Source organism: Tachysurus vachellii, chromosome 8 (assembly GCF_030014155.1).
Source record: "Tachysurus vachellii isolate PV-2020 chromosome 8, HZAU_Pvac_v1, whole genome shotgun sequence".
NCBI lineage: Eukaryota > Metazoa > Chordata > Actinopteri > Siluriformes > Bagridae > Tachysurus > Tachysurus vachellii.
Window position 1 is genome coordinate 15618159 of NC_083467.1, and position 18487 is coordinate 15636645.

General features: G+C 36.0%; 1 protein-coding gene across 2 annotated transcripts; it reads right to left on the minus strand.

The window, feature by feature from the left end:
* Window positions 1-832: 832 nt before the first annotated feature.
* itga6a (integrin, alpha 6a) lies at window positions 833-17407 on the minus strand. 2 transcript variants are annotated; one of them, XM_060876518.1, is made up of 26 exons: window positions 17180-17407; window positions 12914-13041; window positions 12474-12553; window positions 11908-12169; window positions 11269-11400; window positions 10377-10590; window positions 8872-9065; window positions 8325-8419; window positions 7962-8089; window positions 7786-7875; window positions 7583-7644; window positions 7194-7363; window positions 6070-6213; window positions 5503-5618; window positions 5211-5370; window positions 4980-5063; window positions 4794-4873; window positions 4605-4682; window positions 4362-4464; window positions 4049-4225; window positions 3674-3775; window positions 3482-3592; window positions 3287-3385; window positions 3012-3137; window positions 2653-2774; window positions 2057-2190 (listed from the first exon to the last, which is right to left on the minus strand). In XM_060876518.1, exons 1-25 carry the CDS (start codon window positions 17371-17373, stop codon window positions 2667-2669), a joined length of 3237 nt encoding a protein of 1078 aa, XP_060732501.1. In that variant the 5' UTR covers window positions 17374-17407; the 3' UTR covers window positions 2057-2190; window positions 2653-2666. The 2 variants fall into 2 exon arrangements, with proteins under 2 accessions (XP_060732500.1, XP_060732501.1); XM_060876517.1 differs by lacking the exon at window positions 2653-2774 and having other exon boundaries at window positions 833-2190.
* Window positions 17408-18487: the final 1080 nt, after the last annotated feature.

Here is an 18487-nt window from a genome sequence, read left to right on the forward strand (position 1 = left end):
TTATGCAACAGTTAGAATATATTTAATATCTTATGTTACATCAATCAGAGCAATTTATTTTTTCATGTACTTAATGAATACTTTTGCTCTCAAGTGATATTCAGCTGCCCACCAGAGCAGCCATCCAAGACCAGGCTTTATGTCTTGTCAATAGCTGGAGTTATTCTCAATACCTGTGTAATTCTTGTCTTTAAAATGCAGGCTAGCAAGCTGCCAGTTATCTTTAACCTGACTAACACCTGCTTGCCATATTTCAATCTGTTTCTCTGACATTAGCTTGCAAGCTGATTTTGCACTGTAATCATGAGCCATGCTGAAAGGATGTAAAGTAGATGTTGTGTTGTTTCGTTATAACATTGCTTAATGTAACACTCTTTATGAAGAAATAGAGTTTTGTGACATTAGACGGGTGATTTGAGTTTGAATCTGTACAAATCTTAACTATCAATAATGATATTTGCAGAGTTGCTAATTATAATTTAATGCACATCCAATAAATCAAGTCTTGAATAGGTTTTATTAAACATGTCTTTTCTATATTGGCACTGTAGAAGGAGAGGTACCTTCAAATGAAGGTTAATGAATATGCTTTGTGGTGTTTTCTTGTAACTTGTTTGTACTTGTTTTCTATTTCTATAGCCCATAAATGTAAAAAAAAAAAAAAAAAAGTCAAACAAAAATATTTAACAAATAAAATTCAATGCTTTATAAAACAATTGAGAATTAATCAGTATTTAAGCAGAATCGTACCCTGCGTAAATAAATAGAATTAGGATTTCCTTAACGTCTCCCTATAAAGGATACTAGCAGGAAAGTAATTTTGGATGTTTTTTATTTTAAATATGTACATTTTCTTCTGATAGATTGATGCCACATTGTGGAGCTTTCAAAAACTCTTTGTTTTAGAATAAAACAAAACCTCAACCCGACATACAAAAAAAAAGTTTTTATTATGATTTCTACTGTAGTACACATTCAATTACAGTGCAAGGCTTAAAAAAAAAAAAAAAAAACACTCAGGTTTCACTTTTATTTACACCTAACTTAGCTGGATTTCATGGACCTTCAGTCCTCCGTGAGTCAACGAGAATGATGTAATCCATCTAATTAGCATTAGTGTGAACATGTATTTCTGAACACTTTGTGTAATCATGTATATGTATGCAGGCTACAGGAAGTGAATTTGAGTCTGTACTATAGATTAGAACGAAAAAACTGTTTAAAAATCCTACGTCTGTTTTTAATCTTTATTTAACAAATTAAGCATCTTATTCTTTTACATATTTTGAATTCAGCTTAATGTTCCAGTGAGTCTGATTTACTTCTACACATTACTGATTAAACAATCTGTTCAATGAACATACATAATAAAGTCCCTGCTCTGAAACTCATAGAAGTCAATAGACTGTGTATTCTTGCATAAGTACTTTTGCACTTATTTTATATCTTCTCTTCTTGGTCCCAATATTCAGTTTGTGCAGTTACTAACGACATCTGCACAAGTGTTTCTGACCTAATAACTACTTAACAGTAAAACTCACATATAGTATATACAAAAATATGAGCAATGAGTCCCAAAATATTAAGCCCTGCCATACAGATTGCGTTCATGCATTGTGCACATCAGGTAATTTTATCCTAATAATTTGCTTGACTTCACATTTTTTTAGAAAGAACCTGGAGAACATTTGGCTAATTAAATAATACAGAAAATAAATAAGCACTATGCAAGTACATTTCAATATGTACAGGTTTAAAATCAGTTCCAGTAGTCTAGTATTCATCCAGAATTGTACATAGGCAGGTCCCAATACAAATATCAAAGAAAAAATATCCCTAAATTAAACTTATCAATTGCTCATTATTTTAAGACTTGCCGCCATTGTTGCGTTACAAACCAGTGCATGAAAGGAGTGTTTCTTTATTGTAACAACACAGACTGTGCAAAGTCCTGAATCCAGGCTCTGTTATATTTAGTGGACTCCAGAAGGTCCTATAGTCTCTCACATAAGTGAGACAAAAGTCTCAGGAGTAACTTTCATTCTCACTCCATATAGTCATCCACTGCTTCTTCTCAAATGGGTCAAACATGATGCTTTCATCTGTAAAGTGTCGCGTCTCCTTACGGATCCTCACAGCATGGTACTTAGGAATGCTGTCGTCATACTTGGAACGTTTGAAAAATCCACACTGATAGACAGAATGCAAAGAAAAAGAAACAGTTTGAAATGTCAGTATAATGTTAGTGATATTTCAGAGGTTTGAAGTTTTGAATCGAGTTTCTAGAGTGAGCGTTATTGAAAGAGCATGCTTGACAAGTGTATAGTGTATAGAGTAGGACATCCAGCAAGTGAAACTGGCAAAAGAAAATTTCTTAAACAAAACCATAATGAAGAAACGACAGACAAGTTACACGTATGCTGCAGAGAGAGGAAATGCAACAAGGCAGTGAGTGGAAGGAAGGCAGAAAGAAATAATTATTACAGAATAAAAACTTCACACAACGTTGAAAAGTGAGGCAACTCTGTTCATAAGAAAGCACTTTGCTCTTTCTTTTCTCTTTTGACAAGCCAAAAGCTGCATTAGTGATTAAAGTGTTAAAGCTGTATGCCACATCACACTGGGGCACCATGGTGACCTTGTGTATTTTACCCAGGTGAAGGCCTCTAGGCCTCAGTTGAGAGCTTGTCTGTGTCTGAGGGCTGAGCATGGATCTCAGCTTTGTGATACGCTGCGTCATATTGGTCTTTTTGGGCACGCTTGAAGAAACCACACTACAGAGGGAGCAAGGTGAGTGATCACTGAAAGCAAGTGATGGTAATGCTTGTGTTTTTTTTACAGAACACTTGGTATACATTTAAACCTGACTTCTTTAAAAACTAATTATTTAATTTGAATATAGTTGTTGACCAAATGATTAATTTATGGAAATAGTTGACCTGGATTTGGATTTGGATCCAAAAAAAAAGGTGTAGTTGTAAAATGCAGACTGTCTAATTTTATAGGCTTACCTTCCAGAGTAGAAGCACTAGCAGAGCAAGCATCAGTATTCCTGCTAATACGGCCACCAGAATGATCCACCATGGCACTCCACCATAGTGAGCCACTGTATTTTCAGGGAAGATCGTCAATCTCACCTTTCAGAGCAGAGAAAATCAAAAATTACTTATGATGCAAACTTTATGATACATTACAATATGTCATGAAGCATTTTCTAATGGTTATTATAATTAGAAGGGGACTTAAGCCGGTCTAAGATGCATCCTATGAACAGTGGCCAGTATACCTGTGTCTCAGGATTCTTCAGCACAATGTTCTTAGCAGAAACATCAAGACTGATTGAGGCTTTCACTATCAAGTCAAGATAATTATATGAGGCGTAATCCTGTTGTAGAAAAAACAGAGAATTTTGCTGTTTTATTTGCAAAGTACACGAATGATTCTTTTGTATTGAAATTATTATGAATGCTATTTTACTTACTTCAAGGAAAGTCGTATTCCAAAGGCGAGACCTCAGTACAATGTGAGCACTACTGTCCAATCCCTGTAGAGGGCACTTGATGTCCACACATTTGGCATCCACAGCACATGACTTAGAAAATGTATTAAATACAATTAGCAATCTTCAAATCAGCAATTAGCAAAAAAAAAAGAAGAAAAATAATTCATTTACCAAGGTTTTGTGTTTCCTATTATCTGTGAAAAGAGATCTTTTAGTCTCTTCAGATATCCTGCTTGGCTCTGTGTGACGCTTCCTTCTGGAAAAAGTGGATCCCTGAACAAGAAAATGCTCAGTATAAAATATACAGTAAGATACAGGGAAATTATAGCTTTATGTGATAGAGTATACTTATAGAACATTATATCACATATGGCTAGTAAATGATCATACTAATAAATAGAGGATTAGTGCAGCTTTGTTTATTAATCATGAGAAGCAGGACCTAAATACAAATGGCTTCCACTGAATAAACCTGTTTTAATTACAGTAAAACTGTTACATGTGGGAAATGTATAAGCATGTAGAAGAATAGTGAGGAAGAAATACTTCAATTAGGCCATTTGGGTTGATCTCATTTTCTGGTGAACAGGTGATCTTCTCCAGCCCTTTCGAAGTGATCTTCACCAGGTACAGAAGCCATTTCCCCACAGCACTTTCTTTAGGCCACTGGATATTAATGGAGGCTGTGCCATAAGATTTCAGTGGCTTGCCTAAATTCATTACCTGCAGCCCAAACATTACATTTTTCATGGTCATTTTTATATTTTGCCATTAGATTTTGTATTGTTTCCTTTGAGTAAATGAGTATAGTCATTGCCATTTATTATTTGATTATCAGATCAAATGGCATATTCCTTACCCTAAATTCATATTCAATCAAACTTCCAACTTCTTCCTCTGAATTCATGGCGCTCTCTCCTCTAACATTCCCTCCAAAATACACCTGTGAGGGCTTGGCAACCCTAATTCATCACAAATAATTAATTAAAGCAAATGCACTAAGTGTATACCCTCATAACAATATACAGAAGGCAAAAGTCTTTAATTTATATTAAGAAGGCAGTTAGTATGTCAGGCCGAAGAGGTGATGATGAAACATTACCCTTGCACTGAAAGCAGAAGTTCAATCACAACTTTAGCTTTAGCCCTCACTTTCTCTAAACCACCCTGCAAACTTGTTCTGTTAAAAAAAAAAAAGTAAAAAGTAAAAAAATTAGAAACTAACAGAAACATAAATTAATTTTTTTTTTTTTTTTTTTTTTTTTTTTTTTTTTTGCAAGAACCAACTTACGTCTCTAGCTGGAGCTCAACCACAACCTCGGTGGTTTGGAGGGAGATCCTGGCAGTGCTCAGGATAATGTAAAAAGTGATCTAAACATAAGTAGCATATTTTTCAGTAAAAGTACAGGATGAAGGAAACTATGTTTGAGTTACAACACATTGCAACACTTGCAACACCTTGAGTCTAAGATCCTACCTCAGAATCTCTTTTGAATGGGTTTCCCAGTTCACAGTCTACTTGTGAACCATTCTGGTTGGCTGCACAGATCACATGCTTGTCCTAATGAAAGTAAAAATGTAAGTTAATGTCTCACACTTTAATGATTTTATTTTGTTGTTCTGATTTTATTCTAGATATTATAGATATGAATAGCTTTACAAAACCAAAAGGCTTTACTGAATGAAGCCCTGTGTCTTTGCTACTCACTGTAGTTTTCTGAGACCTGAATCCAGAGTATGAAAGCGAATCACCAAACCATCCCATTAGTTTGGCTTCATGAGCATCATCTCCATTCCTATTCTTCACTGCTACCTCCAGAGCAATGTCCTTTTGGTCACTCAGAGACACCACAGCAATACCATTCTGCCTGTTCCAAACAACAAAATATGCATGAAACCCTACAATAACTCATAGGCATACAGAGAGATGTAGACTGAACCACATAAACCACATACATGAAGACCGTATGTGGTTTATTTCCACTTACTGTAACACTTACATTGGTAATGGAGGAAATATGTCCTGGTTGGATTCTCTGTAACAGAATCTGTATTGGAGCTGCAGGTTACTCTGGCATATGTTGTCAGATCCACACCCCTCTTTTAGGAAGTTCACCTGAGACATGAAAAAGAGGTGCTATGACTAGACACTCTTTCAAATGTGTCATATTAATCATGTTGTGAGTGAGTAAATACAATTGAACTATTTATAAAGTATCATAATGAATTCCTTTATTGTAAGCTCGCACCTTGTTTTCTCCCTCATGTATAATCTCTTTGTGATGAGTTTATTTAAGCTGCTTGTTATTATCACATAAAACACGGAATTTATCATAAACTACATCTTTTACTAAGATAAGCTGCTGTTACTGTTTTTGTAGGATATGTTTATGCAAGTAAATATTTGTATAGTCTGTATAGTCTATATACTATATACTATATACTGTATATAAAGTATAGTCTGTTTTTCTTTTTAATTTCTGTTTCTTTACTTCTGTGAAACTGCTTTGAGACAATGTGAATGATTAAAATCGCTATACAAATTAAACTGAATTGAATTAAATTACCTCAGTGCTGGTCTTGCTTGGTATTTTGGAGTCCATCACAGGCACCAACTCTGGTAGTGAGCTTGGACTTTTCCCTCTCTTAGCGCTCACAATGGCACAGGACATCTCTATGGGGATAGCTCTCAGCTTGTCTTTGATGTTCTCCTTAGAACGATGATAAGATGATTTCAACATTCATCGAATCATGAAGCTTGCAAAAATTTTTTGCTTTCACCAAATCAGCCATAACTTAGACTCGAATACACAAATCTGGAAGTGCTTTAAGAGCAACATAAGCATCATTGTTCTGAGGAAGTACATACAGTACACTCAAAAGTGTTGTGCTGATTGACTAAAGTATATTTTTGTCAAAACAATTTCTTTTAAAGGTCTTTACACCTGCTGAATGCTCAGTTATGACTGCTCACATGGTGTTGATTCATTTCCTGTAATCGCAGCTCTGACAATAGTGCACACATCGAGGTTTCTATGTGCATGTTTTAATATGTTGTGTTTCCATAGTAACAACTTACACAGCAACTCATATTTCAAACTCTCCTTATAAATAGACTTCAAAATCATGTCACATTTGATATGTTTTCTGAAAGAAGTTGTTTATTCGTTATTTGATATTTTGACACCATTGTTGTAATTGCTGCCCTGTGATGGGTTGGCACTCCGTCCAGGGTGTATCCTGCCTTGATGCCCGATGATGCCTGAGATAGGCATAGGCTCCCCGTGACCCGAGGTAGTTCGGATAAGCGGTAGAAAATGAATGAATGAATGAATGAATGAATGTTGTAATTGCTGCGTAAGATGGATAAAACACTTTGGGATATAGTGTTGGCATATAGTCCACTTTGGGGTGGTAACAGCATTGGAATGGTCCACATCACAGCATTCCCTTTTTTGATTATTTTCCTAAAATGTCCAGTCCTCTTACTCTCTTATTTAATGATGTGACTATTTGTGATGGTCTGAGACCGGAAAGAATACCAGATAATCCAGATTTTACAAAATAATAGAAATAAGAATATGAGTTACTGTAAATATACTAGAGACTATGCACCCTGTTTACAAAAGCATGCTTAATATAACTGTATTTGAAGTTTTTAAGGGTCTCGTTGATCATATGCAGCAAGTACCTGCAGTCGGAGTTGGACTTTGTGACAACTTTTCCTGTTTTGCCCTTTCAGCTCTAAAGTGCCTGTAGACTGGAAGTCTTGATCCGTTGGCTTTTTATCCAGGAACGACACTCTAGAGTGCAAACCCTGCTTCCTGCGTTGTGATTCTGTCTCAAGCATGTACGAAATGGCTGCATGGACAAACACATAACATTAGTGCTTTAGTGTTGCAATAGTACTTTAGGAATCCATGTACTTTAGGAATCCATGAAATTGAGACATTCAAACAATAAACTCAAATAAAATCAATAAACATTTGCAGTTAGTAAGGAATGGTGAATGTATTAGGCGAGGATTCAAAAGGATTTAAAAGCAATTACATTGGAACTATAAGTAGAAGTCTGACTTACTCAGTTTGGGGCTGTAAGTCACAGGATTTGCTTTATAGGTAAAGCAGACTTCAACATTTAAACTGTAAATAACAAATTCCATAAATACTCGTTACAAAGAAAGTGAACAGTAACAGTATTTGTTAATATGGAATAAGTAAAATGTGGTGTTTTGTATTATGCACACTTATAATTTAACCACAAGTAACAGCTAAGTATCTCACCAAATACTGTTTCCACACGTTTTCTTTGTCAGGTCAATTTCCTTTGGTGTAACCTTGATTTCCTTCTTTATGTTGATGACAGGTCTGGCCCTGAATTTAATTAAATTTGATTCCATTTCAGTTTTGCTCGTGAGAAGAAGACAATGAGTAATTACTTGAGAAAAATATATTCATACCTGTACACAAACACTGCATCAGACAGAGATCCTACAGCAAGATCTGGGTAGGAATTGTAGTCCAAGTCCATGTTCCCAGCCAATGAATAGCCAAACATGTGCATACCATGAGGTTTACCTTCCAGAATCTGTTATGTGTACAAATATCAGTGCAGTATTAAAGCTATATTTACATGTCATTACAAAATTTTCAAAATTGCTCAAGATTGTCCATCTCTCTGTTTTTTAATCATAGTAATGACGTGTCACTCTCTCGGATGTTATCCATTATGAAAGCTCATACAAAGCAGAATAGAGAGAGGCAGCAGAATCAGAGGGCAGAGATCCAGAGAAGAAAAACAAGAGAGGAAAATAACTCTTTACCTGAGCTGGTTTGGTGTTAATGCCAGAAGCTGATCCATGATAGATGTACACTCTGCCAGAACCTGCATCTGCATAAGGAGCACCAACTGCAATATCTGGCAGAGACAAGGGCCAATTAGAAAAAATTAGAAAAAAAAGAGTCGCAATATCCGCATTTAATATAAACTTGCTCACAAATGTACTACAGAACCAACAAAAAAAATACATACGTATAGTAACATATGTATTTTTGGGGACATATAGCCAATATCTTACTCTCTTGCTTCTATAAGTTTTTATATGTTTATTAGACTTAGATTATGTGAAGCACCAGTCAGTTATATTTTAATATGCATTAATATAAATCTGTGATTTGCCTTGAAGCAAGCATCATGGTCAGAACTGTGTTGTTTTAGATAATGGATCCACACCATATGACTAATCAGTTAGCATACACAAAATGATACACAAATCTCTCACATTTTATATTACGCATTTAAATGTGGCATGTAAATGTGATACTCATGAACATCACCCAAATATATCCAAGAGCATGAAATGCTCCCACCTTCATAGGAATCCAGATTAATGTCACCAATATTCTCCACCGCCAGTCCAAACATTGAGTCTTTAGTTCCATTGAGACGGGTGGGGACGATGGAGCGCCACTTTCCGGCCTTGTTGAGGTAGACATACACTGCTCCTCCTACCTCACCATCTCTCTGGAAGAACTGAGGAGCTCCCACTACAATGTCCTGCCATCTGGAGTAATATACACACACATACACACACACACACACACAAGATGACATTACACCAATACACCACAATCTCATATGAATGTACTAGTGCAACCTGTCATGTCTATGGCTGCTTTCTGTTTAACAGTATGTAGTCTATTTAAATTGAATCTTGGTTTGTTTGCTTCTTGGTACACTTTGTTTGCGCAGGTGTGAGCACAGTAATCACAATCACGTGAAGAGAAAAACAAGCCATCTCAGGACACTACTAAGCAAACGTGGTTTGATTTCCTAGAGCACGCAATTCAATGCAGCTTGAGGATGTGATCATATCATTGAAACATTTGTAAATTAATGTTTCCATATTCCCTCCTTAATAGTTTGATTATTGCTTCCTGGTTCACTTAAAACTGGCTTTGTGTGATGTCTCCTACCAAAATCACACATCAAAAATCACGAGGTAGTTTTAGAACACATAATGCACATGAAGTGATACCAGTTTACTGTCACTGTCGATCACCAAAAATGTTTTTTATTACACTCTCCATCTGTGACTAGATCTGTGTTAATTGTCTAAAATGTATTGGAAGAAGAAAGGCATAGGATTCAAAACTCATGGATCAGCTGTGAATGATGGCAAAATATAGGATTTAGTAAAAATGTTTTGTTAAATTGTAGCTGCAGGAACAATCTCTCTTTAACAACTATAAACAACTCCAAACTTGATTTCTTTTTCTTTCCCTTCTTCTATAGACATAACATTACTCCAAAGACAGGTTCCTGTTTAGACAAGCCCTTTTACTACGCAAGCCTGTTCATGCTGATTGAACATGTAACATGTACAATGCTGATGTAACAAGAAGATGCTAATTTCCTTTAATCAATGGTTATGTCATTAGAGGCTCTTTATTGTATAATCTGACATGGAGAACAAGTTATCACACATTTTGTTATAGAATCAAATCAGCCAAAATAAGACTAAGTACTAATCTTGCAATACTGCTAAAATAGCAAGGTCTTGAAGAATTTTGCAATGTGAAAATATTTGCTTCAATAACTGCTTTATTCTGGTCAGACTCATGATGAATTCAGAATCATGGGAACACTAGCTGTGAGTTGTGGGTTCACCCTGGATGCAAAACTCTACCTAGAGAGTAAGTCCAGTTCGGGATTGAATTGTAGACCCTGTAAGGGGGTATCTGCTGCACCACCGATCCACCCATGAAAAAACTCAGGAGGCCAAATAGAAAACAACCCAAAGACAGAAGAGAAAGTGACAAATTCTTTTTAGCTATTTGTGTCTTGGTCTTATTGCATTATGTTGCTGTCTTACCCGTCTCCATTGAGATCCACAACTGCAACGTCATATCCAAACGAAGAGGCAAGTCCAGGTCCTTCTAGCACATACTCAGGCGACAGCATTGTGGACACCTCTCCCTCTTTCCTCAGCAGCACCACTGCTCCACTGTGATTGGCTCTTGGAGCTCCAGACACCACAATCAGTTTGCCCTTCTCAGTAATGTTGTGGCCAGAATCCAGAGAAAAACCTTGGGAGAAAAATTCCAGATATTTTTAAGAACGTCTACAGTACATCTTGTTCTTTTTGATAATATACACATTACATAGACATAAATAAGTGATGGCCTGATGATTTAATTGCCTCTTAAAATAAAACTTAATATAGTATAATGCATAAGAGTGAAATGGTGTGCAAAAGAGGCAACAAAAAAAATAATATTTCAGGCCATTAAAGTAGTTTATTGCAATTGCTATTTATTACTCTACTGTTTGCAATATCAGAAAATTAATAACTGCAATATTCACAAATGCAATGATAATGCTTAAGATTTCACCTGAGGTGGGTGATTACACTCCGTTCACAGGAACAATTTTGAACGTGATGAATTAATTGTAACATTTGAAAAGTTGCAGGATTTGATTTTATGGGTGAACAAAAAATCCAGATTAAAATATTGTTATAGCAACTTAAATCATTAACTCAAAATCTCGATTTAATTTGGCAAACAAGCTTATGTTATAAATATTAACTATTAAAAAATATTTGTGAGAAATAAAAATATTAAATATTATATTAAATGTAATTTAATATAAAATTAAAATCCTTTGTAGATTTTAAGAACTTAATGCATACTACGTACATGATAAAAGACACAAATATACTGTACAAAGACAAGTAATGCTCAGCAAGCACCGTTCAAACCCACCTAAGTAACTGTTAGCAGGTACAGGCACCAGCTCTGGATCCAAACGGCTTTCATCCCCTACCTCATATGGGCCGTCATCATAATAGCCCATTTCCAGGAGAGTGTTGTTTTTCTGCTCCACTCGTACAATTCCTGTGAGTATGAGATGAAATGGACATGAGAGGAAATGAGTTCAGAGCTGGAAGGTATAACCAAATAAACCCAAAACCTCTGCTCATAGAAAATGAAGATATGAACAACCCAATCACTGAAGAAATGATTATGGATTCTTGTCTCACATATGCACATGCTATAAAATATGCTGAGAAATATTAGCACTTACATTTTGAATTATTTAAATAAAATAATAATGCATTTATACTAAAACTGTTTGAGTGTGTGACAGAAGACTATTATGGTTTTCTGGTTATTAATATCACTTCATGAGTTGAACACAACAGAATATGCAGGCAACCCATCTGGAGTAAATTCTCCCACCTTGTGCCCAGTGTCATGATCCCTCAGGAAAGAAACTGAAAAGTGTCACTATGTTGTTCACTCACAAACTGCTCCATGAGAACAGAACCCAAAATGGAAGATCTAACAATTCACAAAATCATCATTTTAAACCATGCTAACTCAGTCAATAAACACCTATACCTTTCCAGTTATAAGCTCCTGGTGCTCCAAAAATGACGTAATGATAGTCATTGGTGAACGTTGCAGCCACACCTTGCTGACAGGCACCAAACCTCTCGTGACCCCTGGCACGACCTTCACAAAATTTCCAGTTGCCGCCATCTTCATCTGACTGGCCATCAATGCTAAAATCCTGACTGAGTACATAGCAGCGGCCAGTAATATCCCGAGACTCCTGTGGTGTGTTCACAAATAGACGTCGCTGGTACCGGTGAGCACAGGTCTGCCAAAGAAATGGAGAAGACAACCAACTTATACCTTCTACAAATACATAATTTGCATATGCTTTATTCACAGTACATTTACAGCATTTAGCAGACGCCCTTATCCAGAGCGACTTACATTTTATCTCATTTTTATACAAATGAGCAATTGAGGGTTAAGGGCCTTGCTCAGGAGCCCAGCATTGGCAGCTTGGTGGATGTAGGAATCAAACTCACAACCTTCTGATTGGTAGCCCAACACTTTAACCACTAGGCTACCACAGTAGGAACTAGATCAAATTTTATAGTCACAGTGAGGCTTACCACAATCTTTCCTCCTGGTCCCTGACTCTGCACAGTGACCCCCATCCACTGATTCTCTTTACTCTCCACACGAAGATCAGCTAACAACGTAATAATAAAAACACAATTTTACCAAATTACTCAAAACAATGCAATGCTTAACATTGAAGTTGATTTACTTTGTGGACAGTATGAGTGTGTTTGTCCTATTTCAGCTAGTAGTTAGTAAGATGATAAAATTAATATGCAGTACAATTACAAGTACAATTTTACTTAATTGTCATTATACGCAGAAACTTCAATATTTCACAAATAAATGTAAAAGAATGTAATTTAAAATTTCACATCAGCTTCCTTATGTATCAATTTAATAACCTTTTTATGTAACAGCTTGCATTTGTAATTTAATGGTCACCATCATTTTTTGTGAAAATGTGTCAATCCAAAATTGCACCACTAACCATCATTGTCGAACTCAATCCGATTGCAGTCATCCAAATGAGTGGTGATGTCACAGCTGTACAAACCCCCAGTGATGTTCGCACCCTGATTGGATAAAGCTTTAGCCCTGGGAGCTCCAATAAGAAGTCTATAAAAATGCATATAAGATATTAAATAAAAACTTAATTGCATTGTGATATTTACTAATATGTACCGAAAGCATGTAGGTTAATGCTACATAAAGTAATAGACAATAGATTCTATATGTTCCAAATTTTCTTTTCGTGCAAAGTGCCACTCTACCTCAAGATTACTATCAACACAGTGAATTAGAAAATGCAAGAGGTTATTATGTGATGATAAGGATGGATGACAAATTACACCAGCTGCCTGTCTCCTGCCCCCTTCAAGCAGATGGGCTGGGTTAATTATTTATGTACTCACCAAGAAAAAAGACTTTTTTACTGTGTAAAAAAGACACAGCACACAAATAAAGCAATATTTATTATATATTTCCTCTTTTTTCAATAGTTTCTCTTCCTCTGTATGCTCTACCTTCCTTGTACAAAGAAAGAACAGATCAGACACACACTTCTTCACATATTCAAAAAGCATATGTTCATGCAAGCTGGCAATAATATACAATGTGCTTTAACTTCATAAACTCTTCGAAAAATGGCTCACATCAACAAGCTCAGCTTGAAAGTCAGGCAGAGTGACACCATTTTACCAGTGACCCTCTAGTGTGTTGGCCCACAGTTTAAATTAACACATAACTCATTATAATTACAGAGTGACTTATTCTACCAAAACCTTTCCCGTAAGGCCACTGGCAAGACAGACTTTCATAAAATCACTGCATGTAGCAAGCAGAATAGGGAACAAGCAACAAGAGGAAAAGTGCCTATAGGCTCACTTTTTCCAGGCATGTCTCTGTAGACTAGAGCTCAAAATGAATACATAAACAAATGAGAAGTGTGGAAATAAAGCAAGTGTTCAAAATAAACCCAGAGTTTGAAAGAGCTACTGTTAAAAGATATTTTACAGGAGACCTTCGTGGTAAACTCGCATATTGGTGGAAAGGGATAATAAGTCAAAAGGAAGTCAAAGTCTGCTTTATATATCCTGGTTTATAATATGTACACACACATATATACACACACATTTTATTTCAGTTTACTTCTGTTTATTTCCATCTGTTAATGTCCAGGAGAAAAAGGAAGTTGTTGGTTTGCCAAAAGAGAGCATGTACTACTCCAACTCTTAGAAACACTTGTTGAATTTAACATGTCACTGAGGGACAACATTGGCATTTACTCGGCATTTACTCGCAAACTTAGGTCTACCAAATATCTCAACACGCTGGAAACAGGCTAGTCATTATAGTGGAGAGAAATCTCCTCTTTTTATCGGTGAACTCAGAGCCCCCTAATCTGCTTTTGCGGCATGTGTTCATTCAGATGAGTGGGCAGCTAAGCTGTGAGAACCACAGAATGCTACACAGGATCGTTACTGGCCCACTCATCCTTAAGCATGAATGAGGGACTTCATGCTGATCAAAGGATTATCGTTATTGTCCAACATTTTATGTACAGACTCATTACTGGCCAGTCCATAGACCCATACTTCCTTATTCTAGGAATCTCTCTCAATTGTATTTTTTTATAAGCTAAGAATTATATAATTCTTTCAATGTGAATGTAGAGATTTTATTAGACAAGAAAATCACAACCTTACACCCAAACACACCCAGATATTTATGGCCACATGAGCATTGCAGAGAAGTTAATATTCCATACGAACATGCTTTTAAAAAGATCTAAGAACTAAAACCTGAGACCCGAAAGACATGAATTCATCCAAGCACACTGCTCATTTGTAATCATTAATTCCTTAGTTTTAGTAACTTGTTATATAACTAGTTTATATAGAAACAGTTTAAGTAGAGAGCCTTTTATAACTTAGTAATGCATACTGGCATCTCCAACCACCATAACATGCTGAAACAAATGTCACTGTAATGCTGTTTGAAATGGTATAATTCTAATGCAATAATTTAATGCAGTATCAAGAATAACTGCTAAAAAACATACATTAGATTGACATACTCATTGTTGTAACAGCTTGGCTATATCATCCACAGCTGTGTCCTCACTTTTTTTTTGAGGGGGGTGTCCCCAACAATGTCAGAGCAAATTCTTAACTTTGGCTACAATAGGTTGTTAATATACATTAGTGCTGAACTATTAAGTGAATAGTTAGAACAAATATTGATGAAATGTGTTGAATTGTGTGTGTCTTGTGTTTAGGCTTCTTACACTGTATACTGTATAACTGTTTTCTCACAGGCAGATGGACTGCAGCAGCTGGTTGAGCTATATCACTTTCCCCAAATACAATTCTCTATTACTTTACCAAATTTTTTTTACTATAAGCACAAGTTCATTGCATTCATTATACAACATTCATTCTCCATTTCTGTGCAGACTAAAAGGCAAAAATATAACAGCTGTCATCAGTGGTCACTGAGCTCAAGCCACAGAGTTCTTAGTGAAATGAATGAATGCTACATTTATAGTTCACTATACTGTCACAGAAAGTTTACTGACACTTAAAATATTAGAATTGTAACAGAAGCTGCTTTTGGTCAAGCTTGTTAAGTTTTTAAAGACTCCTTTATCACAGTAAACACTCAACTGTTCAACAGTAAACAGCTGCAGTCAAGAATGCCAATACAAAAAAAAAAATAACAGCAGCTGTTCAGGCTTGCAAGTTTTAAAAGAATCATCCAAATCGCATTAAAGGTATATTACAAAGCAAATATGTGACCATGTAAAAGACTGTTCATCTGAGAAGGTGCCATACAAAAATACATGACACTGTCATGTATTATTAAGAGCTAATTATTTCACAGTTAACATGAAAAGCTTGCTTCAGGCTATCTATTGATCCTGTTACATTGGTTGTTGGTGGAACATTAGCACAGTCTGAGTATAATGTCTATTTCCTGAGTTCACTCTTAACAAAGTCCAACCTGAAGAACACATGACAAGACAAAAAGGCTAAATGTTCAGTTTTTATCATGTAGCTAGCTGTGTAAAAAAGACAGGCAATTGAACAGAAGTAGCTGTAAAATCTGTCCCACATTCTGAATGGGACCCAGAGATACAGTTACAGCATGCTTGTTCACACAATGTACTGATCCTCTAAAGCCTGTGCATTCCACTCCACCGGACTGCATATTTTACTCCTACATAAAGTACCAACCCAAACTTTATGCCCTGCACATCTACAGTAATAGACAGAGAACCAAGTTCTTAATTAATGCTTAATTAATCCTGTCTTCTGAGACAAAATCCGGAGACATTCCAAGACTCCATAAAACCAATGAATATAATGAACTCTGCTTGAGAGACGACCATGATTCCATGTTCAGTGTGACCTGTTGTTCAGTCAAAGCCAATCAGTTCAGTTATTAAAAAGTATACATTATTTGACCGGATCATCACAATTCAGATTAGTGGAGTATCATTGTACAACTTAATAACTTATAAAACATAACTATTTTATTTAAAAGTGACATGATAATAATAATAATACAGTCTTTCTTAAACACACACACACAGTTCCATGATAAGACTCTGTGACCTTCTAAAGTTCAAAGGTTATAGTTAAAGTGTTAATATATACAAGTCTGTGTTTGTCTATTTACCCAAATCCCACCCAAATGCAATATGTTCTTGTTGGCCCTCTGTCATTTCACATTTGTGTACCAACTCTCACCAACTCAGTAATCGGACCACCATGCAGTCTAGAAATCAGCACCACATCCAGAAATCAGAACCAACACCAGAATCTAAACATGTCAAATTTAATGATGTTAATGAAGTGTTCAGATGTACTTTGTGAAGTTGCACCAGAAAGAGATGGAATATCACTGGCTAAATCTGACTAAAGACAATAAAAGACAATAAATCCGTGTCATATTTCCCATCACACATTTGTTAAGCCTGATCATCTCTAGCAACTTATGACATGATTTGTCAAAATTTCATTGCACTTTACCAAAAGACTTCAGGCTGTTCCTACAGATATGCAGTACATTTCCACAGCTTCTTGAATAAGTCAGGCTTGAACATAGTTTAGAAAGCGAGAGCAACGCAGGTGCATTGATGGCGCGCAATACAGGGATCAACAGTGTGTCCATCGCCTCTTGCTTATATGGATAAAAAGCTTATTTATACACAGTGCTTTAAGTTTAATGATTGACTATCACCACTACTCACATTCTCTTATCCACTGGTTGTAGCTGCCGGTGCAGTGCAAGAGAGAATCCAAAGAGGCTACTGGGATCACCGTTCTTCCTCAACACGTTTTTTGTGTCCAAGTTAAATGCGCATGCATCGGTCCATAATAGCAACAGGAGAAATTTCCGCAAATTGAGAGAAATCCCCAGTCCAGAAATCTCCATGCTATTCATATGTGCGTATGAGTAGGGAATGGTGTGCGCTCTTTTCCCGTGGAGCGCACTGATCTTTATGCTCCGCTTCTATACTGACTAGTTTAGTGAGAAAGCTCCTCCTCAGGCTCAGGCTTGGTCCCAGACCCCATCCCCCATCTCTTTATTCAAGCAAAACTCTGTACACCTCCCTGAGCTCAGCCTCTCAAGCTGAATTAACACATATACTGATGAATTAACCTGTTGTGTCTAATTGGACTTTCAAAAACAATATAAGATCCAATTAATATAAAATTTAGGTGTGACTATAACAGTTATAAATGCCTTTTTTCTATTTTAGTTGACCTCAATAACCATTTTTCTTGTATGAATAAAATAAATAAATAAGGCAAATGTGTTTAGCTCACGTCTTTATGTGAAATCTCAACTTAAAGATTTAACTGGACATTATATTTTGTTAATTCATATCACATAATATGCTCTTTCACAAAATGTGAAGAGAATATGCCTAGATATACTCTTACCACCTTTAGTTCTGACTCTCCTGCTTAGACATTTAGGGCAATATCAGCATTAACCTGGGTCACAGATGGCAGGCAGTCAACTGTGAAGCTAATCAACTAGACACATAAACCTCAAACCCCACACAGAAAGTGCCCTGCAAGCATATATGGACTCTGGCCACCTGCTTTAAGTCCCACCACTGCACTTTAAACAACTTAAAACTGTGGGCTATCTAAAACTGGACAACAGTGAAGTTGCATTTTAATTGGAACAAAGTCGAGGTGAAATAAATTATATTGGTATATCTGTGAAATATTGACACATGTACTTTTATACATGATGCCTTTTCATCACATATAACATTACAGTAATTATTTCCACATAATATATATAATAAATCGTTAATCCCTTGTAAAATATAAGCCACCATCATTGATCAATACGTCATTAAAACCTTTATAGATCAAGCATCACCTGTTGGGAGCCAACAAAGCCTAGTGATGCAAAGTTTATGATGCACTGCCAAATAACTCATGAATCAAAATAACATGATTTTTTTTTTATTTATATATAGCAAATATGCTAGAAATTAATAGACACAGTACATATGCTGTAATGAAACATTTAATTA

What these genes read in the sequence shown, in the direction of transcription:
- itga6a (XM_060876517.1), bottom strand. Translation starts at nt 17,373, where the DNA reads ATGAATAGCATGGAGATTTCTGGACTGGGGATTTCTCTCAATTTGCGG. An exon ending in ATATTTCCTCCATTACCAAT is followed by an intron (nt 5,371 to 5,502) that starts GTAAGTGTTACA and finishes TGTTTGGAACAG; the next exon opens with GCAGAATGGTATTGCTGTGG. An exon ending in TGAAGAATCCTGAGACACAG is followed by an intron (nt 3,138 to 3,286) that starts GTATACTGGCCA and finishes CTGCTCTGAAAG; the next exon opens with GTGAGATTGACGATCTTCCC.